This window comes from Oreochromis niloticus, linkage group LG19 (genome assembly GCF_001858045.2).
Source record: "Oreochromis niloticus isolate F11D_XX linkage group LG19, O_niloticus_UMD_NMBU, whole genome shotgun sequence".
Classification (NCBI taxonomy): domain Eukaryota; kingdom Metazoa; phylum Chordata; class Actinopteri; order Cichliformes; family Cichlidae; genus Oreochromis; species Oreochromis niloticus.
Window position 1 is genome coordinate 7,162,247 of NC_031983.2, and position 25,458 is coordinate 7,187,704.

A 25,458-nucleotide genomic window follows, 5' to 3' on the forward strand; every position below is an offset into this window, starting at 1 on the left:
GCTAATATTGCTAACTACTCAGCAGTTGCCCAGACAACTTGATTTACTTGTGGTAACCAAATCAATTATCAGGATGGCTGAAACCTGTATGTGATCGCCTACGCTCCTGCTTTTATCCATTGGTGTTTCCTAAGACTACATCACAACTACACATGAAAAAGTTGAGTTGCATTCTTACTCGACCAGCACCAACTTGTCACTGAGCAAAGAATTCACACTTGACTCCAAATTTTTACAGTTAAACAGCTCAATGGATGATAGCCAAGAGCTGCTGGTGGCGGGTTGAAGGCGGCTTTTATCTGGGAAAATAAAAATGAGAGAAATGCCTCAACAGTCTATAAAATTACAAATTAACTGTTCTTCCAGCCTTTTTTAAAATGTGTTTCAAAGCATCATCATATGAGCGAAGCGTGTTGCTGTACGGTTTTTGAAGCGCTGCTGTAGGCTGCTGGTATTTAGCCGTGCTCTGTGTTGCCTCTGTATCAGCTGGAGCTGTGCTCTCCTTTGTGGAAGTCTGACTTTACAGATTCTGTCAGTTAGAGGCCACCGAATCAGCAGGGTGTCAGAAAAGTAAAGATCGGGTTCAATTCTATCAGCGTTGTTGAAGTTACTCCTTGTCAGCCGAGGAAGTCGATAAAGGTCACCGATGACATCATAGCCCCTAACGAAGTCTGATGCAGGGTGACGCCCAAAAACGCAGCGAGCGGACACATTTGGAAAAACAAACAATCAACGATATAAAAAATGAAGTGAGGCTGTTTCCTGGTTTGAGTGTGACGGCAGCCAGCAGATAAACCACTGCATGCTGCACAGGTGACGGGGAGAAAGACGGCGCACGAGGCGAAAAGGCGGCCAATTAACACATCCACCGCGCTCAAAACTAACATTTCATGGGAGTTCTGAAAAAGGAAAAAAAATCTGATGGTTTTTTAAAAAAAACCCATAAAAACAAATCTGGAGTCAGCTCTTCTGTCACTGCTCTGCTGGTAGCCAGCACACCGAGCGCTCTCGCTCTCTTCTTTCCAGGGAGGAAAAAGGCTTCCCTTACGCTCTGCAGAGGGCACAAGGCTTTATTATTTTAGCTCTCCTGGCAAAATAACATAAAGGGGGGGAGAGGGGCGAGGGTGAGAGAGGGAGACGTGGGAGGGAGTTTGGTTTCAATATTAGATGTGTCAGCTGCCCTGGATGCGAGGGAGCATTAAACAGAAGCGCATGCGAGGGCGTGAGTGGAGACCCCAGGTCTTTTATTTTTGGGGGTTTTTGGGGATCAAGGCAGGAAAGATAGATGGTTCAACCAAGAAAGAACGAAAGAAAGAAACTACTGCTCATGTATAACCTTTTTCAGTCTTACTGCATCACAGTCATCTGTTAAAGTAAAAGAGACGAAATAAAAGAGCAGAGGGAAAGACACAGAAGATGAGGAAAGACACAAAGACCGGGACAGGGAAAAGAAGGATGAAGGGGAAGGAAGACAGAGGGCAGAAGAAGATGAAAGAGACGCACACACACAATCACACACACACGGACACACAATCACAAGCAAGGAGGTAATCTCATACTATGCAGTAACTGCTTCCCTCCCTCGCTCCCCGACACACACACACTGTCTGTTGGCTCTCTGGTTCCATTCACAGAAATGTAAATGGGGTGCAGCAGAGCCAGACAGCTCTGCTTCTGGTTAGTGGTCAGTGAGAAAGAAAGAAAGAGAGAGATGGACCTGTTAGGAGGAGGGTGATCAGAGCACGTGGGAGGCCTGGAGTAAACTTGCTCACCAGCTGACTTAATTAGTCTAATTGTCTTGAAAATTCACGTTATTAATGACTCAATATGGTTTTGACTCCCGCTAACGAGATCCTTTATTATAAGTTAGACAGCGTGTCCTCTGATACAGCAGAGACCTGTAAGACAAATAAAGTACCTCCGCTTAATGGAGGAGCACTGAGTGGAGGTTCTGTATAGAGGACATAAAGACATGAGTGCTGTATATATCACTGTAAGGATGAGTATGAGTGAGAACGGTGGCGTAAATGCAATTAAAAATGGTAATTGGTGCAAATAGAAGAACAAGAAAGTGGAAAGACAGAGGTAAGCTACTATTTGTGTGGCCCAGAAGACAAGTGGGGTACACGGGGAGAGTGTGGGGGCTTAATGATGGGTGGGACATGAAGCCAGGACTGCGTCTCTCTTGGTACTTGTGTGTCTGTGTGCTGGATTTCTTACAGCCCAGCGCACAACCTGCCATCTGTTTGACTCTGCCAGCAACAAAATAACCTCTTCCAATGGGGTTGGCTCAAACCGCGCGCACACAGACACACTTACAGTCAGGCTGCTCACATACAAACACGCTTAGACATGCACAGTGTATATTGGGTACATTTTGCAATCATCATCCATCATGACGATTCAGGTGAGATTATGCAATTGAACCAACGGTGGCAATAAATCCACATGTCAGCAGGACAGAAGGCAAAACAGAAAGAGTGAGACAACTAACTTAAAAAAATAAATCCTATCAACCCATCACTTCACAGTGCAAAAATATTTTGTCAGCTACAACTGTGGCTCCAGTTGACTAATCGCCAACTCTCTTTTCCCCGTGCGCCCTCGAGAGCAGTCTTCCTGATATGATACAATGAGCCTTTTTGTTCGGCTCCATGTCTGCCTTATCTGTTAAGTATCTCAACAATTTCCTTAAGGGGAAGCTTTGTAATTAAAAGCCCGACCGTATGTCAACGCCACTGTCAGCCAGCGGGCTAAGAACCGCCCTGAACCTCAGCCAGGGGTAGAGCAAAGGGCATGCACAGGTGTGTACGAGGCAGACGAGTGTGCGTACGTGCTGCAAACATCACCTGGTGGAGAAAAAAAAACAGGAACAAAAAAAGCAGGCAGTGCATGCAGGAATCAAAGAGCGGCTACGTTCACACTGCAACTGATGGAGATTTGAAAACTTGCCAGAGAGGAGAAAAATGAGCAGATGCACAGGAGGCTTTAAGGCTTAAAATGTTGTATAATATATGTATGCGTTCAAGAACGGCACTGAAGAATGCAGAAAAGGTGGCGGGGAGTTAGACGTGACCAGAACACACAGACGGGCCTGTCTTTTTCATCCATTATTCATTGAACGGTGTGCAGAGAGGATTTCAAAGGGCATTAATGAGGTGTAATAATACATGCATAGCTGTGGCCTGCAGACACGGCTCGTACGAAGGCCGCGGGCTGACAATGACCTACTGATCTACAGCTGTCTGCTAATTTTTTGCCTTTCTTTTTTGCCTACCTAGTGAAGGTGCACCAAGGTGTGCATCCAACTCGTACCTGGCAAAGACGGGTTTTCTTTCACACAGCAGAGGTCCCAACATACAAGGCGGTTTTTGTTTCACAGTATAGCACAGTTCAATCTGAGCATTTTCACTTCAGTCTGTGATCTGATATGAAAACCTTTAATAACATTTTGCTAAGCAACAGGCTTTTTCCACTAATGCTCAGCTGTGTGTTATCCTTGGAAAAACACTGCGTCTAGACAGTGCCGCCTAATGCATAATGTGCTTAGAAGGACCAGACAACACAACATGTTTTAATGTTGATTTAAACGATCAACTACCATTTATTACTCTTTGTTAAAAAACTGTGTGAATACAGTAACATGTGTAGGTTTACAGATGTAAAAACTGAACACTGGTGCCAGTGTTTGTATAACTGCAGAGAGTCTAGGAGAAATACCCCGCTATGATCCCTTGTGAGTTTGTTTGTAATGATTAATTCCCATCCACAAACGTGTCTGAAATGCCTACTGGATTAAATGCCTGACAGACTGAGGACAGAAGTGCCATTGTTTAACAAATCATCATTCAAAGCTTGTTTGGCCTGAACATTTACTCAACTTGCCAGAAAGATTTCTTGATAATGTTGCCGGGGAAATGAGCCTTCACGCAGACACTGTCAAAACCAAAATGTTGCCGCGGAGAAACACAACACAACGCAGGAACTTTTTACGCTGAAGTTGTGATGAACAGACAGCCACGCTGAGCCCACACATGTACAGGCTAATTACAGGCTAGCGATGTGGAGACTGCTCCACCATAAACAATTAGAAATAAAAATAATAATAATATGCAAAATAAGACCAAGAAGGTACACGAGTACTGCTTTAGGGCTTAAAAAAAAAGAAAGAAAGTACATCGGATGACTAATCGTCAACACTATCAGTGTCATTGTGGTGTGATTTAAAATAGATGCTTGTTAAAGATCAGATGACTTGTTTTTAGTCACTCTCTATAAAGAAATAGCAATAAAAATAAGAGTTAAAAACAAGAAAGTTTAAGGAAAACTTTGCACAGCTGGCAACATGTGCAGACCTATGAAAATATGAGCGTTTGAGCTAAGTAGGTAAACACAAAGGCAACTAACAGTCCTCTCACATGGGCTGTAAGATCACTTACAGCCCATGTAAGAGGTGACAAGGAAAAGACTTTATGGTGCTAGAATGGTAGAGCCAACTGGATTCACCACAGGGACATCTGAGCAAGAAAGAGGGGAAACTCGGACTGACCAGAAGTCTCAGGGACACTCAGGGATACTGGAAGGGAAAGAGCTGCTGTGGGTGGGTATTAATAATGATAATAATAATAAAAATAAACATCTGACCAGAAGGGTGCTTGCTTGAGGTAAACACAGAGCATGAAGAAGGGCTTAGGGGTGGATATGGAAGAAACTAACGTGCACTACAGCAGCACAGTAAAGCGCTCCTGCTGTGACAGTAGCAACATCCTGATTAAACACATCAATACATCCATTACAAAGATTACATAGAACTCTTCCTCCAGACATGAGGTGAGAAACAGCTGACCCCACCATAAATACTGACTGGAAACCATCTCTGTCCACACACACACACACACACGCACACACACACACACACACACACACACACACACACACACGTATAGATCTGTTACCTTCAGGAAGATGCTGTCACCATCAAAGACTAACAGCACACATCAAAGGTTTTTGAAAGTGTGTAGAAGTGAGCGTGTGTGGAAAAAAAGTAGGAAACAAGGAGAGGCAGAGAACGAGTGTGTGTGTGTGTGTGTGTGTGTGTGTGTGTGTGTGTGTGTGTGTGCACTCATGCTTGTTTGTGCGATGATGTGTGTGTGAACTGTAGAGCATGAGCGTAAATCGGTGAATGCTGAGGTTTTAACGAGTCGCCTAATCACCCAAACACCTCCTGCTGATATTTACAGTCCTTGCCGGTGGGGTGGGGTGACCACACACACACACACACACACACACACACACACATCCACATCATTTTCAGTCTCTAAACGGGACAAACAACTTGCTTTCTTCTCTAGTTGAAGGACACGGTGACCACACACCCACGGTGCGTCTTCCTCTCGCTCATGCGGACACACACTTCCTTCTTCTGCCTTCTTTTATTTAGAACGTTGCATTAACTGCAGACTCTGCTTACGCGTGAACACAAATGTGCGCACACAGCGATGCAATGGCAAAACTGAATGTGCATGTCTGCTGATTCACATGTGCCATATACTTCCATCAGAGCTCTGCGGGGATATCAGCAGGGGGTGTGTGGTCAGTAAATACTCAGGGGAGGTTACGAATGACACACACACACACACACACACACACACACACACACACACACATAGTCTCTGTTCTTTGTCATCAGTCTCTCACATCAGTCAACTTGGCCTCTCAAACTTTTTTTTTTCACAGCAAATGACACCAGCTCTTAGAGAAATAAACAACGCTGCGCACTGAGACAACTTAATGGAAACGAGGAACTGCACTTCACACACACACAGAGATCACAAGGCCTGCTTACCTCACACACACATAAATAAACACCCAGCAAACAGTTTGACTTTAAACAGGATTTTTAAAGACCCACTATATTACCATTAGATGACTTTTTAAAGGGTAATTACGACCTTTTTTTTCTACTATGATCTATTACTGTTACTTGTTAAGAAGACATTGTGGCAAATGTTTATGCTTAAAAATAAAGCAGTTTTCTTCCATAACTTCTATCCAGGAGTCAGTGATCACAACCAGAGTTCAACCAAAACAACTACACGCTTTGAACATACTGAAAAAAATCTGAATTGATATTTAGAGGCCAGCTGTAAACCTTCAAGGGCATATTTGTCCTTAACACCTGCTGATCCTGACACACACTAATCCACACACTTCCCCCCAAAGTCACACAGTGCCACACACGGAAAACACAAAACCTAAGTGACAACTTTGCAGCCCGGTGTTGCGGTTGCTGAGGGGAAATTGTGCCATCTGCCAGTAAACAACAGTCATTTTACCCCTACTGCTCGTCCATCTGTGGATGTGGGGAACTCTCCTGGAGGCCAGAGGGCCACGGGAGAGACAAGACGCAGGCCAGAGACGCCTACAAGGAGCAGTCCCAACTGGACAGCAGTGAATTGTTGACACTTGAGAATTTTATCATCAGTGTGTAATATTACTTAATTCTAAAAGGCATTCTTATTTTTTTCTTTTAAAAAAATCAATTTGAACCTGAAATTTGGGGATTTTTAATAGTGGTACATAAAATTCCACCCTCAAATGTAATGGAATGAAATATCACAGAGTAGTCCTCTTAGCCAAAAGAAGGGTGTGTCTGATATTCCCTTGTTGGTCTTTCTGCATCATCATAGTAATATTAGACCGGGATCAATATTGAAACTGACCAATCACGTTGTTGTGATGGAAAAAATAGGAAAACTGTTATTTTTTTTATATTAAAGTCTATTCTTGAACCAATGATAAGCATTTTAAGTGTATTCTTTATTAATTTATGCAACATAATAAGCATATTGTCATGTTAGCTTAATAACTTTTGGTTTGCTAATGTGTTTTTAGCATTAGCATTAGCCAAATTCTTGGCTAATGCTAACTCAATGCTCAGATAATGTCATTGCTCACTTTTAAGATGATGTGTGAACAAAACCAACACAGGGATATGAGATCACGCCAAAAGGACCAGCAGGAGATGCAGTATATGTACCTAAAGTGTTGATTTCTCTGATGCTTTATAGCATAACGTTGACATTACTGTATTTACTACTATTTCTGCTATGACTGAAAGAAAAACAGCTAACAACACTTTCATGACAAAAACCCCCCAAAACATTAATTTGTGCCAGATATTCAAGTGAAACAAATCTCAGAAATAATATCCAGATCACAACAGGACTTCTAAGTGTCACGAAGGCTGTAACGACAGTACCCACTTAGCATCAGACGTTGGTATATTTGTTGTTTCTACATTGGTCAGTCAAAGGTTTTCTTTCTTTAGCCCAAAAATATCAACTGAAAATTTTTATATTCGATCTGATTTGGCCCAAGATGTGTTTGTTTTGGACCTGCAAATAGGGCCTGTAAATGTCCCACCCAGAAGAAATAATACAAACTTTAGCAGACATAACAACTTTAAGATTTGGTTGAAAAGCCAAATGTGACCAAAAAAAAGTCTTTTCAGATCTCTGAAAGGACATTTTAAGAAAAAGATGCAGCTTTACATGCAAACCCACTGTGCAATTTGGATCAAAAGTGACATTTAGATCAACCTCAGGTGCCTACACCCTCATCAGAAACACACGATCAGAAAAGGACCTAAAGGAGTATCGCCACAACCCACTTAATCTGTTGAGCTAATCAGCCACTCTAAAACTACAGAGCACACCATGTCTATTATCTTAGGGGAGTGTGATCATAAGGCGCTATGACAATCCAGAGGACTGAATGAATAAGGTTGCCATGCAACGCACCATCGAAAAGGAATTAAATTTACATGTAGATGTAAATAAATGGGCAAATACATCTAACCTTCATTTAACTGTCCTACACAAAAAAAAATTGTGCCCAAAAATGTGTGAACTTAACAGCGAAAGCTCAGAGCTGTTTAGACGCAAAACCCATTTCTTTCCAGCAAGTTTTGACTGGGTGGGTAATTATGAAGGTGAACAAAGAGTCTCGCAATTTCAGCTTGATTCTAAGGTAAAAAGCTTTCCACTGCACCAGGAAGCGTCCTTGGCAGATGCACTGCTGCACGTGTTATCACCACAGCTATCCACTTGACATCAGATGAATCATCACACCCCAACATGTCAAATATTAGGAACTTGAAACAATATCCTCCTCAGAGCCGTGGGCTCCGCGTGCATTTGGCTGCAGGTACACGAAGATCACAGCCTGAACTCCCGCCACCCAGAGGGGGTAAAAAAAAAAAACACAGACACACTCAGCTTTTTGGATGATCCCACGCATGAGAGACTGTGATGGCTCCCAGCAGGGAAGGCAATCAGGCAGACAGAATCACACATTGTCTTTCCTTACATTATGCGTTTTACACGAGAGAGGGCGGGGGACAAGTCTCTTTTAAAGTCGCTGGATGCAGAGGATAATGTGGCTATTTAGCAGCTATCTCTCAAAGCTGTGTTCATTATCACTGATCAGCAGATTAAGTCCCACAAACGCAAGTCTCCACTTTGGTGACTTAAGTCCAAGTCTTGAATCTCAAAGTCTGCATCTCTGCTCTGACCTCAGTTATTTGGGCGACAGCCAAAACAAACTGTACACACAAAAGCAGCAGTTAGAAAAGCTGTAATACCGCGATCTTTTACACACATGCACACAGTGTCTCAGCTTGCGTAAGACAGCTGGGCCCTCTCCAGAAGGCGCCCCGGCTCCTCGTCTTTCTTAATGCGCTGTACCGTGTAAAGAGTGTCAAAGACTCATTTTAAATAACCCTCACATAAAAAGGAAAAAAAAGGGAGGGGAGAGAAAGAAGTGTTGGCTAACGCCTACGAATAAAGATTACTCTGTGTTGTGTTTTTTTTCTTTAATAGCAATATGGAGAGATTAAAGCAAACGCAGTCAAAGTTTATTTTGGATTGATCTTTGGGTATTTCTCTGCCTGGAGAACAAAGAGGGAAAATCTCGCTAAGCTCAGCGAACCGAGAAGAGGCCAATTAAATCCTCCTCGGACAAAAAAAGTCATAAAAATTTTTTGTTGAAAAAGAGAGAGGACTCCATTCGCATAAACAGTAAATGGGACTTTAAAATGCCATTATTTGAGGTGAGGAACACAGAAAAATTAATGTCTTTCAAATCACATGGAAAAGAAAGCAGTGAACAAGAGTGCACAAGAAGCTGTTTAATGACCCTTTCTATCCTTTCAATGTAAAGCCAACATTTGGATTATTCAAATCACAATTTAAAAAAAAGAAGCTGGAACCACTCAGAGTTTGGTATTTTTAGCTAATAATATTAATCACAAAGCATTAAAGGGGATCTTTGCTCAAATTGTTCTCTAAAATGATGTTGCAATAAGTTTGAGGCACAAAATTCAAAAGCAGACGTAGGACAATTAATAATGTGGCATCAGCAGTGTGGAGTTGGATGTCTGTGTCCTACCTGTGGGCTGAGCAGTGGGCAGCCTGGCTGGAACGGCGCAGAGAGGAAGGAGGAGAGAAAGCCAGAGTGAGCACCACAGAGCAGTCATTCCTCTGGACGAAGAGGTCAGACGCAGAGCAGCGAGGCCCGACTCCAACTTAGACAACATCCTCCGTTCGCATACTGTCCAGCAGAAGGGCAGCCGCAGATGCCGCAAGAATCTGTCCGACAGCTCCCCACCACGGACCTGAAACAAGCAGCAGAATCAGTCAAAGAGAAGCCAGGCTGTCCATCGAGGCTATAAACACAGAAATCAACACAGCCTGAAACTTAAAAAACCCAACAACAAATGGCTGTACATTGAACGCAGTGCAACAAAGCGCCTTGGGGTCTGTGCATATGCTAACATGTTTTGACCTGACATTCCACACAGAGTTTAAAGATTAGACTGGAAATCCCTCTTCAAAGTTTTTTCTTAGAAACTTTCTCTGAGCACCTGGTTCTTAGGATGCGAAAACAGAAATTCCGACATACGAACAGCTCAAAATGAAAACTTCAGTAACCTACTGTGAGTTCAGATCACAAGTTCAACAATCAATCAATTAACTTGCTCATTCTTACAGAGCTAAACAGCCTGATGCTCTTTTCCCGGGGACTCTTTTCTACTCGACAAAGTCACCCTCCATTATCAGAGTGCTCGGGAAGCATGGAGGCTACAGAAAGGGATAGCAGAGTGTTTCAGCCCCTAAGTTTTCCCGAGCAAGGAAAAGTTGGAATGCCCAGTGAGATGTGAGTGAGATGCCCAGAAAAGTAAAAGAAAAATCTCCCCACATGAGCACACGTAAACACACATGGTACCACTATTAACCTAAACGTCAGAGGGTCTGTGAATCTCCTGAATACCTTTGGTTGTGGGACGTCCACCTTAACACACACGCTCCTACAGAGACGTTTATTGAATACACATGCTAACATTACAGAACGAGCTTCACTTGCACACACTGAGGTGTATTGTACACAGACACACAGTCCAAAGAAAGGTTGTGTTGTCTTAAGTCTTAACAGTACTGTTTTTCTTTCCCTTGCAGGACCTGTGACCCACACCTCGCTTAGCACAACTGCGAGGACGCATTTGCACGTTATCGAGCTTCAGTAAAGAAAAACACAGACTGTGGACACTTCACAAGACACACGTGGATAAATAAAGCAGCACACACACACACGGTGTCCTAATTTAAACAGTGGCACCGCACCTTTTACCCGTCAACAAACTTCAGCCTTTAATGTTCTCCTTATGAACTCCCAGGAGTCCTTCTACTCCCGTCTCAGCCCATCCTCACCTTCTTACAACACGAGACGCCTACATGCTGCTGAGGTTTGTTTATACAGCACGATAAGGCCTTCGCTCTCAGGCCCTGGAGGTGGCTGATTACAGGCCTCTCTAAATCTAAACTTTTGTTTTCTCTGGCAGGCACAGAAACAGGCACACACACAGATTAATATATACATATATATATATAAAAAGCAGCTTTTTACGAGGCAGTACACTTGGAGAGCTGACAGGGCTTCAGAGTTGGTTCTTATCAACCCGTAGATCTGTTTAGACAAGTAGCATGACAGCCTCTCAAACCATGTGAGAAGAAGATCGAAGACAATAATCTGGTGTCAGGTGGGGGTTTAGACTAGGCCAGAGTCCACGGCGAGTGTTTGAATCTGAAGAGCAGCAAAGTGCTGCAGTGCAATTGATGCATTTAGGGTGAAATAAATGACAGCCATGTGCAAGAGCAGTAATTAATATGTGCCCCTTGTTACACACAACAACCTGATATCCTCACTGAAAATGAAACCCTCATATACAGCACAACCAGCTAAAAACACTTTGATATCACTTAACAACCTCAAATAGCTGAGTAGAAGAAGAAGAGGAGGTAATATGGATCCCAAAGACCCAGGGAGGAGTTCAAAGCCACAAATTTTCATGCTAATATTTTCTTAAAGCGTGGCAGGGAAACACAACTACGGCAATGAATAATGCATGAGCATTAATCATGCAGGACTATCTTCACATTGTAATAGCTCAGGGGCGGAAAAGCGCTTCAACCCGGGTTCAAATCCCTGTCATCCCTCTATCCTCAGTGAGGAGCGACGCGAGGAAGTCACATGCTAGTCACACCTCCATGGAGTGTCAGCAATCTTTAATAATTAAGTCGGATAATCAGCTTTGTGTTCTTGGGGGGGAAAAAAGGACATTAGAGGGTTTTTTTGGAGAGTGGAGCCAAGTGGAGGTTAGATGGGTAATAAAGAGACACACAAGTGGGTCATCTTCCTTTTCAGCACGCCTTTCTCTACTCCAACTTTTTTCCTTTGCAGTGCAATGCATGTCTCACACCCACCATCTCCCTTCTGCCTGTCCCTTCGCGACTTCTTGCCTGCCTTCATAGCTGAGCCACCCTCTCTTCAGAGCGCTCGCTCGAACGAGCCCTCAGGTGAGAAGAGATATTGATCAGCTGAGAGGCAGAGGAGAGCTCGGCACTTCAGAGCTGTCAGAGGTTCAGGGGTGACTCTGGGCTCAGCTCACCTTGGGCTGACACTCAGACGGGCGGCGTCTCGTCTGAGACTCAGCCTGCACATGGAAAAAGATCCGAACGCCAGGGTTTTGTCCTCTGTGTTAAAGCAGAAGATACAGATGGACAGCGAAGTCCCTTTTGAAATTATAAAGACTACATGAAGTGCTGCTAGCAGACACTGGGGGACATTAAAATGTTATAAATCGTACTAAGGTTGGTATAAACTCAGCTTTTACTGCCTCAGACATGTGAGAATCCTAATTACAGGGGAACAGAAAGACTAGAAGTCCTTACATATATAGGCACAAATTTTATATCAGAGGTATAGTGTAAAGCTCAGATAAGGTCACATAAGTTTATTTTCTTTGAATAGCTGGAATATGAAAGCAAATAAGTGTTTGTGCATGAAAGTAATGATCATTTTTCTCTGTCAAATTAGACAAGCTGAAGCAGATTAATGAACCCTTCTCTTTATGAACGAGAAGGAAAACGTAAAGGCACTAAAACAGGAGCAGAGCGATGGTCTCGGGCCAATTTCACTAATGAAAAGAGGCAATCAGAGTCTCATTTGGAACCGAAAGTGTCTGAGGCTCGCCTCTGATTGAAAAAGCTGCACACTGGCACGCATTATTTCTCGGGTCAATAGATACAATTAATTTGGAGCATTAGCACAACTATTATCGGTCGCACGCTTGTTTATGACAGCAATTTTTTTTTTTTTTTTTAATAAGCTAAAGCAACAGAGCCCAAATCTCATTTTCAGCGTCTCTCTCGCAGGACGCTATAATCTGCTAATTTTCTTCGGGTTGGGAGTTGACATGGTGGGAGTCAAAGCCGAGCTGAGTGGCCAAAAAGGAGGAGAAGAAGAAGAAGAAAATCACCATCTGAATCCCATTGATGCGCATGTGTTTGAAGAGGGGATGAGTGATCTGCTGCTGAGGGGAGAGAACCGCGCACAGTTCATTCACTGAGAGGGAGAGGAGGGGGGACAATCCGCCGCTTTCTAACTTCAGAGATGATCAGAGGATTTGAGGGAGTGCGGCTCTGTGAAAGAGATGTGCAATTCATATTTCAGCGCCAAACCTGAGAAGACGTCAGTACTGCGGTGAGGAGAAACGGCGTGCCCATCCTAACGAGCACGGGGATGGCTGGATTTTTTATTCATTTATTTATTTAAAAAAAACAACAACAACATAAAACCAGGACAGGTTCGATTCATTCTGAATGAAGAGCGAGCTCACCTCAAACGAAATCTGGCAGGTATCACCACAAACCCCCCCCCTTGTGCGTGATTTAATTTGGCCTCTTTCTTTCTAAAACACTCAGTTTCACAGTTTCCTTCATTCGTGGATTTTTCTGTAAATATTGAAAAACTGGAAAGGATGAAGGGAATGACTTTGGATGTGGAGAGAACGCTTTAGCGCAAATTACTTTTTTCCCCTCACTGAAAAATCAACCAAACTCAATCAACTGCTGGAAAAAGCATACACGTTTCCCAACCCAAATATGTTTTACAGTATTTTTTCCACTTGTTTTTTTCTTACAGCGTGCGTAATTTCAGCAACACACACAAACCTTTACAAGCCATAACAGAAACCGCTTTGCGCTCCTGCTCCAAACCCGTGGCAATAGATTTGCGCACTGACTGTTGATTTTCTCCAAGTCTGCTGACACCGGCCAGGACGCGCCAATTGCGCACGAACAGGGACCTCCACGCCACCTGTGCTGTGGCACAGCCGCGGGGCTGCTCCACAACTCACACAGTGTACACAGTCCTCAAAGCTCCAACCTGTCCGCATCTACAAGGAAGTGAAGCTGTGAGACTTGTGTGTCTGAGTCTGCGTAACCTGCTTGTAAATAATAATAATAATAATAATAATAATAATAATAATAATAACAATGTTTATAATATTTACCCACAGTATCCCGTTTTGACAGAAAAGATCAGCCTTCAGATTTTAGATGGCACCAAGCTTTCCTTGGTTGAAACAACCTCTAATCTCCGGTAAACTTCACAAAAAACCCACAAAACTACTTTTAAATCCTCACGTTCCAGCGCTTGGAGAGCAGTTTGGCGACAGCGGAAAAAAAAGAGTCACAAATCCCCCCCTCACGACTTGAAGGCGAGTGTCTTCGACTCGGGCACAGCCACCGAGAAAAGCCAACTTCTCTCCACTAAATCCCGTCCTCCGCCGCGCGCTGCTGTCCGCGTTGTCCAAAGTGTCCAGTCCTCCAAAGTCCGTTCATCCTGTCCTGCGAGTGGGCAGAGTGGACGAGGCAGACGGGGACGCGGGATGCGCGGTTCCTTTGCGTCTCCTCCGGCGCAGATGCCAGTTTCGGTGCGTTTCGTCGCTTCTGATCAACCAACGTAGAGTGGTGGCTCTTCTCCTCTCGCTGTCTGTGAAGTAGGAGTTGCAAGGTGCTGCCGTCAAGCGTGCACGGCTGGGAAACACGAGGAGTTCCAGGTCCACTTTCAAAATAAAATCCTTGGCTCGGATCCGATGACGCATGCTTTGCTCGGAGGCACTCATTCAATTATGAAAATGCAGGAAAGGTAAGAAAAAAAAAGCACTCGCCAGCCTATGAGCAATCTTCAAAGGAGCTCTGAGATGCAGCAATGGTTATATCGTACCGTTTCATGCGCTTCAGTACTTGTGTGTACTTAAATAAGAGTCTTTATTATTTATTGTTTTTTAAACGTATTTTTTCCTAATTGCTCAAATCCTGTCATCTCACCGTCTCTTTGGGTTGTTAAGTTGTGAATCAGTGTGTTTGATGAAAATCTGAATGCATTCTTCAATAAATAAATATGTAAATTACAATTTAAAATGTGTTAAAATGATATACCAACAGAGCCAGCTGAGGAGATAAATAAGTGAAACACAGCTAGCTGCCGTTAGCAGCAAACCGGCACTCAATTAAATCAGCCTGGCGGACTCAATTGAGTCATCAAAAAGAGTCCTATTCAATAAGGAGACTACACATTAGGCCTTTATTTTGAAGGCGGAACCATCGTGTGTACCATTGTGTGACGCTCATCTCTCCTCTTGAGTCCACGATGCCTCCCTCTGCCAGCCTGCGCGCCGCTGGGACAAACAGCAGCAGCGGGGGAAGGGCGATCAGATTTCGGCGCGCCGCCCCTCCGGGGTCCGCTAGAGGCAGCCGGTGATGGATGGTCCAAGCGCCTCCCATCTCTTTCTTTCAAACTTGAGAATCCTGAGCTGCTTTATGAGCCCCGAATTTTTTGTCTGACCCTCAGCGTGGGTACAGAGGCACCAGTAGATGGCTCTGAGATGTAATGAAGACAAGCGTGCTGTATGGAAATGAATACAGTGTCCGCAGACTTTTAGTTATCTATAAGAGTGAGGGGGATCTCAACCAGTTCCTTTCACTGAAAAAAGTTATACCAGAAAAACGTTTTTGGATCAGAAGTTTGTTGAATTTATATTTTGTCCATCTGAAGTCCTGAATATAGCAAATATGAGAAAACCCCCACTGTAAAACATTTTTAACTTATTTACCATTTATTTTTTAAAAAGGTGGGAAACGAAATAAAACACACTCTCGTAAAACACCCACCTTTGTGAGCTTCTGGTGTAGCCAGTGTTCAAAAAGCTCCTAAGTAATACTGATGGCTGCCATCACTCCTTTTGCTCGTCTCCCTGACTGTTCTCTATGATTCTCAATATCAAAGAATGTTGCAGCCAGTGGTTTTCGGGGTGCATGGTGCATACAGCGTAGCTCTGCGTAAACACCATTAAAGCTGAGGGATACATGCCAAAAGCAATGCATTTTCAGTAAGCTTTGCTGATCTGAGCCAGGCAGTGTCCCAATTATCCTGAAGTCTGGTGGTGGCATAAGCTTAAACATTTTTGAGAATTTAAAAGAAGTTTCACAAAGTATGTGAAACCAGAGACACTGTTATCAAGTAGTGTAATTAAACTCTTTGTCTTGCATCTGCTGATTCAAAATGTACCACCTCTATTTTCCACTGTTAAACATTATTAAATATGTATTTTTCCCTTAAGTAGGTTTATTGCTGTCTAATAATTACAGCTTACTGTTCTGGACTCTGTGGAAACTGTAAGTCATGCAATAATCTGTCAGAACTGTCATTCAAGATTGAGACCAGCCAATGCAAATGTTTGACCAGTCAGACCCCAAAGTGTGCTGAGTGAAGAGCAAATTACCATTAACCACCCATTTAATCTGCCATATACCGCAGCCTTTGGCTAATTACTGCAGTCAGGACAGAGGCGATAGCACCCGACTCTGCGTCAAACAACACACCAATTACCGACATCTCTTAAACTGTGTTTTGAGAAGGCAACTTTATGACACCATAAAGCGCAGCAGACCTCTGCTAAGTGGCTGCGAGGAAGGTTGAGAGTGTGCCACTATTTGTTCAGCAGAGGTGGGCTCCTCTGCAGTGATTTGTGACAATATGTGTCAGACGTGCACAAACTGACATGCATGTGAGAATGAATAAAGGTTTTTAGACATGGATCTAAATTACATGTATGATAAAGATGTTTGGGCGCTTCAATATTTGCTCATTGGTGTAAATAAATACAAGAATTTAGCTTTATTTTGTATTTTTCTACATACATCATGCATACAGGTGATACTGTACCCGTGCCCGACCTCATGGGAAAGTCAAATGGTGAAAGAACAAAGAGGTCCTCATTAATGTTGGTGAAGACGAAGAGTGCAGACTAATGATGAAGGTCAGTCCCGGTGACCCTTCGTACTACAGTGTTCTGTGAGAAACGCCGGTGGGAGGGAGGCAAGCTCGGGAACAAAAGCCAGTCGGTCGGGAGGAGAGGTCATACAGATGGTGAGAATGCTCAGTCAGACAGCTCAAGTACTGATGGGCAAACTGACCAAATGACCTCTTCGTGCACACACACACACACACACACACACACAAACAAAACTCCTCCCAGCTCCCCCACGACACTCTAACTTCTAATGAACTCACACAAACATATGTATTCACACACATAATACACCCCCTCCACCCAAACACACACACATACAGACACTTACAGCCCCCCCCACCCCTCGAGGGAATAGATCAGCAGGAGATGAAAGGTGAGGCCTTTTCATTTGAAATGGAGTTAAAAATTAAACAACAACAACAACGCTGAGTCCTTAGAGTTTAACTTGATTATCCAAAGACTGGCATGCCCAGAAGAAACTGACAGCCTTAATAAATTCTGTGTTTTTCTCTTTTTTTCTTTTTCACCCATTACATTTTTCAGCTTATCACGGCACATATTTTCACTGATAACCCCGAGTAGCCGGCAGCGCTGATTGTTTTCTCTTTGGGCCTCGTCGCAGCACACTGCCTGTGTGGGCAACAACCAATTGACTCGCACTGGCTTTGTCTGTAAGAGGTGCACAAAAGCAGCAGGGCTAATCATTAACACCGGAGTTTCGGGCCAGACAAAGATGCAGCACAATGGGAGGGAGTCGATCGCCGAGGTCACTTCGCACTCCGCTCGGCGGTGCTTTCTTGGTCCTGCACATACGCTGGTGACCAACTGCTGTCGTCACACGCTAACATACTGTATATCAGTGGATCTCAACAAGGGGGTTGTGACCACTCCAGCGAGACACTATATGACTCACAGGGGCTGTGAGATGAATGATGAGATTGGAAACAAGAAAAAACGGTTTTATTCTGAGAGAAAAGGTTCCCAGACACAAAGCATGTGAAACCAGAGACAAGCGCGCCCAAGTAGGCGCAATCCAAAAAGGTCAATTATCTGGAAGCGAGGTTATACAGTAAAACAAACTGGCTTCTAATTTTATTTACATTTTATACACAGCCCCGACTGTTGGATATCTGTTTGACTTGTTGGAACTTGTAGCTTTCACTTCGGTTTTATCACTAGCTGCAAACCGTGCCAAGTTTTTTGAGGCCATTTATGTGTATTGAAAACAGTGGTGCTATGCTGCTAACATGACAGCTTGTCATCAGGCTCTGCTTCCTCAGATCTCAGTGCAAACAGGACAGCTTGCAGCAAAATCACATGTCGGTGCATTTACATCATTTACATTAGTTCAAGAAGTATGGGTGACTATTACTCCAGGCTAATAAAACAAACAGGTTTGCCACGTTCACGATAAGCACAGCCTATTTGCTATTTACCATAATCAGTGCAACCAATGGGGCTTTGCCATGGTTTAGTTTCACCTGCAACAATATAATACTAATACTATCTAAAAAATAGATCTAATTATTTTAGATCACAAAATAATTTTGGGCATTGGTAGTATGGCGTTTTTTCCCAGCATCTTTTAGAGCAAGCTTATTGGCAATCGAGTGGTTGTGCGACCAAACCCAAGAACACAGGGAAACAGTCGATGCGAGTGCATGCGTGCAGCGACTCCCTTGTAACCACAAATTGCGATGGGCGCCCACACCTCAAAGCGAAATGAGGCTGACAGGTTTGAGGCGCAGTGTGAGGTGAGCTGAACACTCTCCTGAGGCTCAGTGGGGTTCCAGCACACAGTTTTGTATTGTCTCTCCTCTGCCGGGCGTAATGGCCTCAGTAATGGGAGCTTTTTAGAGAAAAGGGTATAGAGCACAGCCAGTCCACCTGTTTGGCACAGTCACTGCCATTACACCTCTCTAGAAGACCACTGAGCTGCAAGTCATTTTCGCTCTATGGGCTGTTTTCGTCACTGTGAGAGTGGAGAGCTTGTTGGTGAAGTCGCAAAACAGACAGCTTGAGTCTGAGCCCCTGGACGTTTGTGCAGAGTAATGCATCTAAAGACCGAAAAGAGTAAATCACAACATGACTGTGATGCATGTTTTAGAAAATTCCCCCCCAAAATAGACAAATGTGACCCAAGTAAATACAAAAGGCTGTTTTAAATAAATGTTTTATTTATTAAGGGAAAAACTATTATTCCAACGTAGCTGACCCCGTGTGAAAAAGTAATTACCCTGAAAGCTTGTCTTTACTGGTTGTGCCAGTAAAGATCCCAGACCATCACACTACCACCACCATGTTTGACTGGTGGTATGATGTTCTTTTTATGAAGTGCTGTGGTTTTACGACAGATGTAACAGGACTCAAACCTGCTACTTTTGTCTTGTCAGTCCACAACATTTTCTTAAACGTCTTGAGGACCATCAAGATGTTTTTTAGCAACAGTGAGACGAGGCTTTGTGCGCTTTGGTCCACAGTGATTTCAGCCCCGGTCTCTTTCTTATTGTCTCATGATGAATGCTGACCTTGACTGAGTGAAGTCACACCTGCATTTCTGGGAACGTTTATCACCTTTCCAGGTTTTCTCCATTTGTAGATAAGGGCTCTCATCATGCCAAAGCCTTAGAAATGATTTTGAATTTCTTGATTCAACAGGTCTGACAGTAATTAGGCCTGGGTGTGTCTAGTGAAATTGAACTCAGCTTTAAAAAAATATGGTTACTCACAGTTAATTTACGATTTAAAGGGAGGTGTAATTACTTTTTCACAGGCAGGGTTGGATAATTTTTCCCCTTAATAAATGAAATCGTCATTTAAAAACTCCATTCTGTATTTACTCAGGTTATCTTTGTCTAATATTAAAATTTATTTGATGATTTGAAACGTTCAAGTGTGAAAAATATGCAAAAACTAGGAAACTGGGAAATTTGTGATGGCAACGCAGTCTATGATCCTTCAGAACTATACTGGAAGTTGCAAATTTCAATTAAAAATGAAATCTCCTTTGTGATTATACTCATTGCCCCTTCGAGACGTACTGAGTTTGGACATACTGAGCTTCTGTTCCCCTGGGTGCCTATTGCACATTTGCAAACAGAGCTCAGAGCAAATAGGCAATGTTTAAGTTATTGACAGCGGGAGGGCTTAAGATTTGGATGGGCATAAAGTTCTTGTTTAGTCACTTGTGCAAAATGAGCAGCTGAGGAAGAAATTAAGTTGCTTTGTTAATGGCAAGTGAATGGCTTTAATGTGGTTGCTGGGTACTGCTGCATTTTGTGATCTTCCTCCGTGCAAAACCTAAAAAAACAATTTTACAGAGAAAAAGTAAAACAGTAAAGCATGTTGCACAGAATAATTGAGATAATCATAAATGGAACAGTCAAAATTAATATTTCTCCAGACATCTGCTTGATTTTGACCTTTCACTGTCCTGATTAAGAAGCAAAGAATTCACATTTTTCCACTTTGATTACTAAAAATTTCCCCTACCTAAACGTCTCAGACCTTTGGCCATTAAAATCTTTTTATAAATATATTTTTTATTTCATACAACCTTTGCAGGAGTTTAACCTTTTCTGAAAGGTTACTGAAACTAAGAATTTATGCTTTTGTTTTAACCAACATTAGACCAATTTTAAACTTACACATTTATAGAAGTCAAATGTTTTTGGACAGTAGCAATCCAGACTGCATACCCACAGCACAGAAACAGGAAGAATCTGATATCAGATCCTGTTCTTCTGAATGAGTTCTGCATTTAATGTAACTGATTGTGATATTGTTATAAATCATTTTGAATAACTGTGTTGGTATAAAATATACGGCTGTTGTCTAGTTTCATTCCTTTTTGTAATTTTAGTAGAAATCATTTCCTCAGGGGTCCATTCTCACCCCCATTTTATACTCTATTTATATAGTTTCCTTGGGAGAAATAATCTATAGGATCAATGTTCATTGTTATGCAGATGATACTCAACTAAGTGTTGCCCTGAGTGTTAGTAATGGAGAGATATTTTGTTATTTTATGACTTGATCTAACCTGTGACCTTAGATTTAGATGTAATAATTAACTTTAAACCTTGTTTTGACATGCAAATATCAAAGAAGTTAAATTGTTTAAATAAATCTATACTAATCTATCTATTATTTATTTATGATAAATTTATAATAAATCTATATTTAACCAAACTCAAAAAAATCATATTGATCTTAGAATAATGTATTATTGTATTGTTTATATTTTTTTAATCTTAAGTGAACCTTGAAAAAACATCATCTGTGCTTTTGTCTTGTCATGTCTGGATTATTGTAATTCCTCTGGGGCTCAGCCAAAACTTTGCCCTTAGTTCCAACTTGTTCAAAACTTCTCTGCCAGACTTTTGACAAGCTAAATGAGACGTATCACTTTCATCTTTGCTGCACACTGACTACCTGTTGGCTACAGAATTAGTTTAAAGTTTTTTTTCTTGGTTTTAATTACATCAAAGACTTACTCGTGCCTTATAAGCTGAGCTACTGTTGTGTTATTTAGGTAGAAAACAGCATTATAAAAGGGCATTTTTTCTGCAGATGTGGAACCTTTTAATATAAGAACCTCACTTTTACAACAAGCCATTTTTATGCTAGCTCTGTTGGTCGTCTTTCCTTTGGGGAGCTACGAAGGAAGGAAGGAAATGTGGATGAGTTGCAATAGCTGTAATTAATAAGTTGCAGACATGTTACTGTAAAGGAACATTTCTGTGGCCCAGATATTGAACGGTTAGCTGTGGAATACGTTCTTATTACTTGCTGAGAGAATTTTCTTCCATCACTGCTGGTTGAAATTAGCATGAAGCACCACACTGTTTGGATTCCTCTATCAGCTGACTTCATGTCAGATTTATGCATGTTAAGAGCCAGATTTACTAATGGCATAGAAAAAGTACTGTCATTACTTCATGGGAGTTCCCGTCTTACTTAGGAGAATATTTAAACCATGTTTGTGTCATGCTGCTTATTGCTAATTGCAACAATATTTAAAACCAGAGAGAAAGTCTTATTTCTTGTGCTTGATATTAAAAACAGTGCATCTTTTGTAAATAACCTGTAAAGCTAACCACACCTATGAGCGCTACTTGGAGATTTCACTCACATAGTATTTTGCCCCATTTAATAAATTTGGTCCTAAATAGATCCTGACTACCCTTTGCACAAATATCAGATGGTGCAGAAACTGCACCACATTTCTCTAGCGTCTGATTCATCTCTGTTGCCTCATCTTACAATACCCACATTAATTTTGTATTTTACTTATTAAGCTGCTTATTGTACAATATTTAGAAAAGAATATCTTTAAAGCACTTTTTTTTTTTAAATGCAGCTTTTACAGTAGAGTGGAAACTCCTGCTGTCAGCACTACTCTCACTTCCCTCCCTCATGTATGCATATGTAGAAAAACTAATGAACATTCAGTTTGTATCTGGCCGACTGTTTTCCTATAGTTTTAGATGGAATACAGAATACATCATTTATGAGGAACGCATCTGTTGGTTGAACTTTTAGCATCGAGGTTCTCAGTATCGATGTTTGCTACTTTTTGTAATCTGCATATTTTAATGGCCAAATTCATGATTTGTAATCTGAGTTTGATTATTTCCCTCTGCGTGACAGTGGAGCTTCCTGGGGCTGAGGGTGCGAGGTTGCAAATGTTCTTATGTGGATAAAAACAGCCCTCTGAGTGAATTAAAATAAGTTCCTTGATGACTGCTATTCAATGCTAGTTTGGCACAGAAGCACTGAGATGCTAAATCTCTCTGTTATCCCAGTGTACAGTGGCCTGGTTGTTCCATGCCGGGTCCTTGGCACGCTCCATGTGTCTACATTTCCAAATTCGGCTTTACCTCCCTTCTGCTCTGATTACGAGCTGAGGTGTAAAACAGAGAGTCAACAGATCAAACAAAGCAAGCCCTCAGCTGTGTTTGCATTTCTACTCACCCCCCAAAAACCTCTTAGAGTCAAAAAGCAGGTTGCTTAATTTCTACCTCTCATCCAAGAGAACTCAGAGAAAATCTGCTGTTTACAAGGAGCAAACAAAAAGAAATGCTACGCCACACATATTCATTTATATTTAAAGCAAACTCTCAGGCAAGCTCAAACAACAGAGAATGCTGCATGTGAGGCCAGAGTGTGACACGGAGCATGAGTTTCTCACCGTGCTTGGATGGCAAGATGTATATTTTGTAGATTTGTAGGAATGAGAAAAGAAAGCAAAATCAGACAAATGAAAATCATTTCCAGGAAGGCATCTTTTTCAACATATTGACATGTCTTCTCTCAAGTTCCAGCACAGACTTAAACATTTCAAACTGATGAAAGGAAGTAACGTTATCCGCTCGTTAGACGCGTACGTCAAGTAATATCTCGGTTAAGTAGGCAGTTGGAAGTTCTTGGCAAGAAGCAGAGAGTAGAAGAAAACAGAGTATGGAAAAATCACCCCTGCCTGCTGTGTATCAGCTGTAGAGTGTTTTAAAGTTTGCCAGCTGCATTGCTGCCAACAGACAGTGTGACAAAAAGCTTTACTGATCTTCAGCGAATCAAGGTGGAGATGGTAGACGCGCTGATGTGTGTTTGGATTACAGAGAAACATTTTGTTGTATGTCTCCACACTCACACAGCAGCCGAAATACAGCAAGTACAGCTGTGAGTTTAACAAACCCAATCACCTTAAATCAGTTAGTAAAATGAAACTGACTGATGGCAGATTTTAGTAACTTTTTGTTGAATTCTTAAGGATTTTATGGGCTCACATCACTATTATGTTGTCCTTTCTTTTATCCTTTAAACCTTTCTCGTATATCCTTCCATTTTTCTTTTTCTGTGTATCTTTCTTGCTCTTCTTGTTCCTCCATTCTTTTTTATTCCTAACAAGTCTTTCCTTTACCTCTTTTTTCACTGCTGCACAGTCTGTCCCCTCATTCTTTCACGTGTTCCCCTCTTTGACCTACCTATACTTATCTGAATGCATGCTATCCTGTATCTTTCTCTTTCTTGTACTGCAGTCATTTCCCACTGTGAGTTATTTACTTACACTAAAGTGACAACTTGGAGGGTTTTTTTGTCTCTGAAGCTGATGAAAATTCAAAACGACTCCACCTTCGGCTCCAGAGGACAGTCCAAGACACACATCAGACAGCAGACTATACATTTCACTACTCAAACATGCACTGCACAGTGGTGAGCGGGCACATAGCCAAAACAGTGTGTACATTTTGCTCTTGAGGTTATATAAACTTGGCTGTCTCTCCATAAAGTTTCAAATTATCAGAGCATTTGAGTTCTACCTTGGCAGCGCTCTGATCACGCCACATCATTGCTACATTGTAAATGGCACAGAGGCATCTGGTCGCGTGTTCACCTGAGGCTGCTGCTGATACAGTGACACAGAAGTGGAAAGGAGGTGGAGGTTGTGCAGCGAGGATAATAAGCAAGAGGATCATGGCATCATAGAGAGAGATGAGCTTGAATGGCGCAAGTATGATAGGAAACTACATCAGCACCATTGTTGTTTGGCAATTTGTTTGGTTTTGTGTCACTCACCCAAACAAAGACTGAGTAACTTTCTCTGCTGTGCAGTAATAGGAGGAGAAATCATTTCATGTCTGTCATTGTGGAGACTGATGATGAAATAGGCCAAAATCAAGTACAGGAACTGCTTAAGGTTCTCTTATAAAAATTATTAAGCAGCATAACAGCTGGGGGAAACACATTGTGATATACTGTGCACATATTTGAGCACCACAGATTTGACATCATTTCAAGACTACAAATGGTTAAAAAATAGGGCCACATACAGCAAAACTTCAGTTTTAAGTGGGTTTTTAAAAAAAATAATTACTGGTTCTATTCCAAGAATATATCTTGCAATTTAAAAGTTTTTGTGTGGATAAAAAAGACCTTTTCATAATAATAACCTTATTAGATGCTACACTTCCATTCTTCGGCTTACCAGCAGGTATTCAGGAGCCAAAATGCCATAAAGACATACTGGTTACATTACTGGTTACATTTACAATGTTACAATTTGATACGCCGGAACTGGCCATGACTGCTTTATTTTTCTTTTACTAGAATGTGGAATGCTTTTAAATGCTCTAAAGTTGGGCATTTTAACATGGTAGTCTAAAAGTGGCCAATTGGGGAACTGCAATTTTTTGCAGCTTCAGGGGTTGCTGCATTTGTTTCATCCAAACAAATCGAGTAGTATTTTAAATTATTCATGAAACGTGGTGTAAAATTGGCATTTTCAGTTTCAATTAAAAAGACAATCTCTAACACAGTTTTGACAAAACAACTTATTTTAACAGCTGCAAAAGAAAAAGTGTCATTCTGTCCAGTTGGAACCTCTTTTCACTGATCTCACCTGTACTAAAAAATCATTTATCATGCAGATTATCAGGGTTTCCTTCTCTGTGATTGACAAAGAGGACAGCAGCAAAAATAAAAATGCATGCTGCAAAGACAGATGAAAGGCTATTTTCCGCCTGCGCCTCATCCAAAGGCTATTTTTAGCCCACTATTTTTTTTCATAGGCGCTCCCTCAGTTTTTTTTTACTAACATCAAAAAGCCTCTGCTCCAACCAAGAGCCTTGAAAGAAAGATGCATTTGAGAAAGGAGATGGGTTTTCACAGAGCAGCAGAATATGCATCCAGTGTGCATCCATGCTGTTACACCGACACAGGAGTGGCAGTGTAGGCAGGGA

The 25,458-nt window shown here is 42.0% G+C and overlaps 1 protein-coding gene across 11 annotated transcripts in view; it reads right to left on the bottom strand.

Moving 5' to 3' along the window:
- fgfr3 (fibroblast growth factor receptor 3) overlaps positions 1 to 14,420 on the bottom strand; it is a 67,855-nt gene extending 53,435 nt beyond the window's left edge. For 4 of the 11 annotated variants that reach the window (XM_019349036.2, XM_005453385.4, XM_005453382.4 and 1 more), the window contains exons 1-2: positions 13,913 to 14,417; positions 9,451 to 9,676 (exon numbers count right to left, since the gene is read on the bottom strand). In XM_019349036.2, the coding sequence (XP_019204581.1) occupies positions 9,451 to 9,598 (148 nt within the window). In that variant the 5' untranslated portion in view covers positions 9,599 to 9,676; positions 13,913 to 14,417. Of the gene's footprint in view, positions 1 to 9,450; positions 9,677 to 13,571; positions 13,796 to 13,912 lie in introns of all 11 variants that reach the window. The other 7 variants (XM_019349035.2, XM_019349033.2, XM_019349034.2 and 4 more) reach the window with 5 other exon arrangements.
- Between the last annotated feature and the right edge of the window lie 11,038 nt (positions 14,421 to 25,458).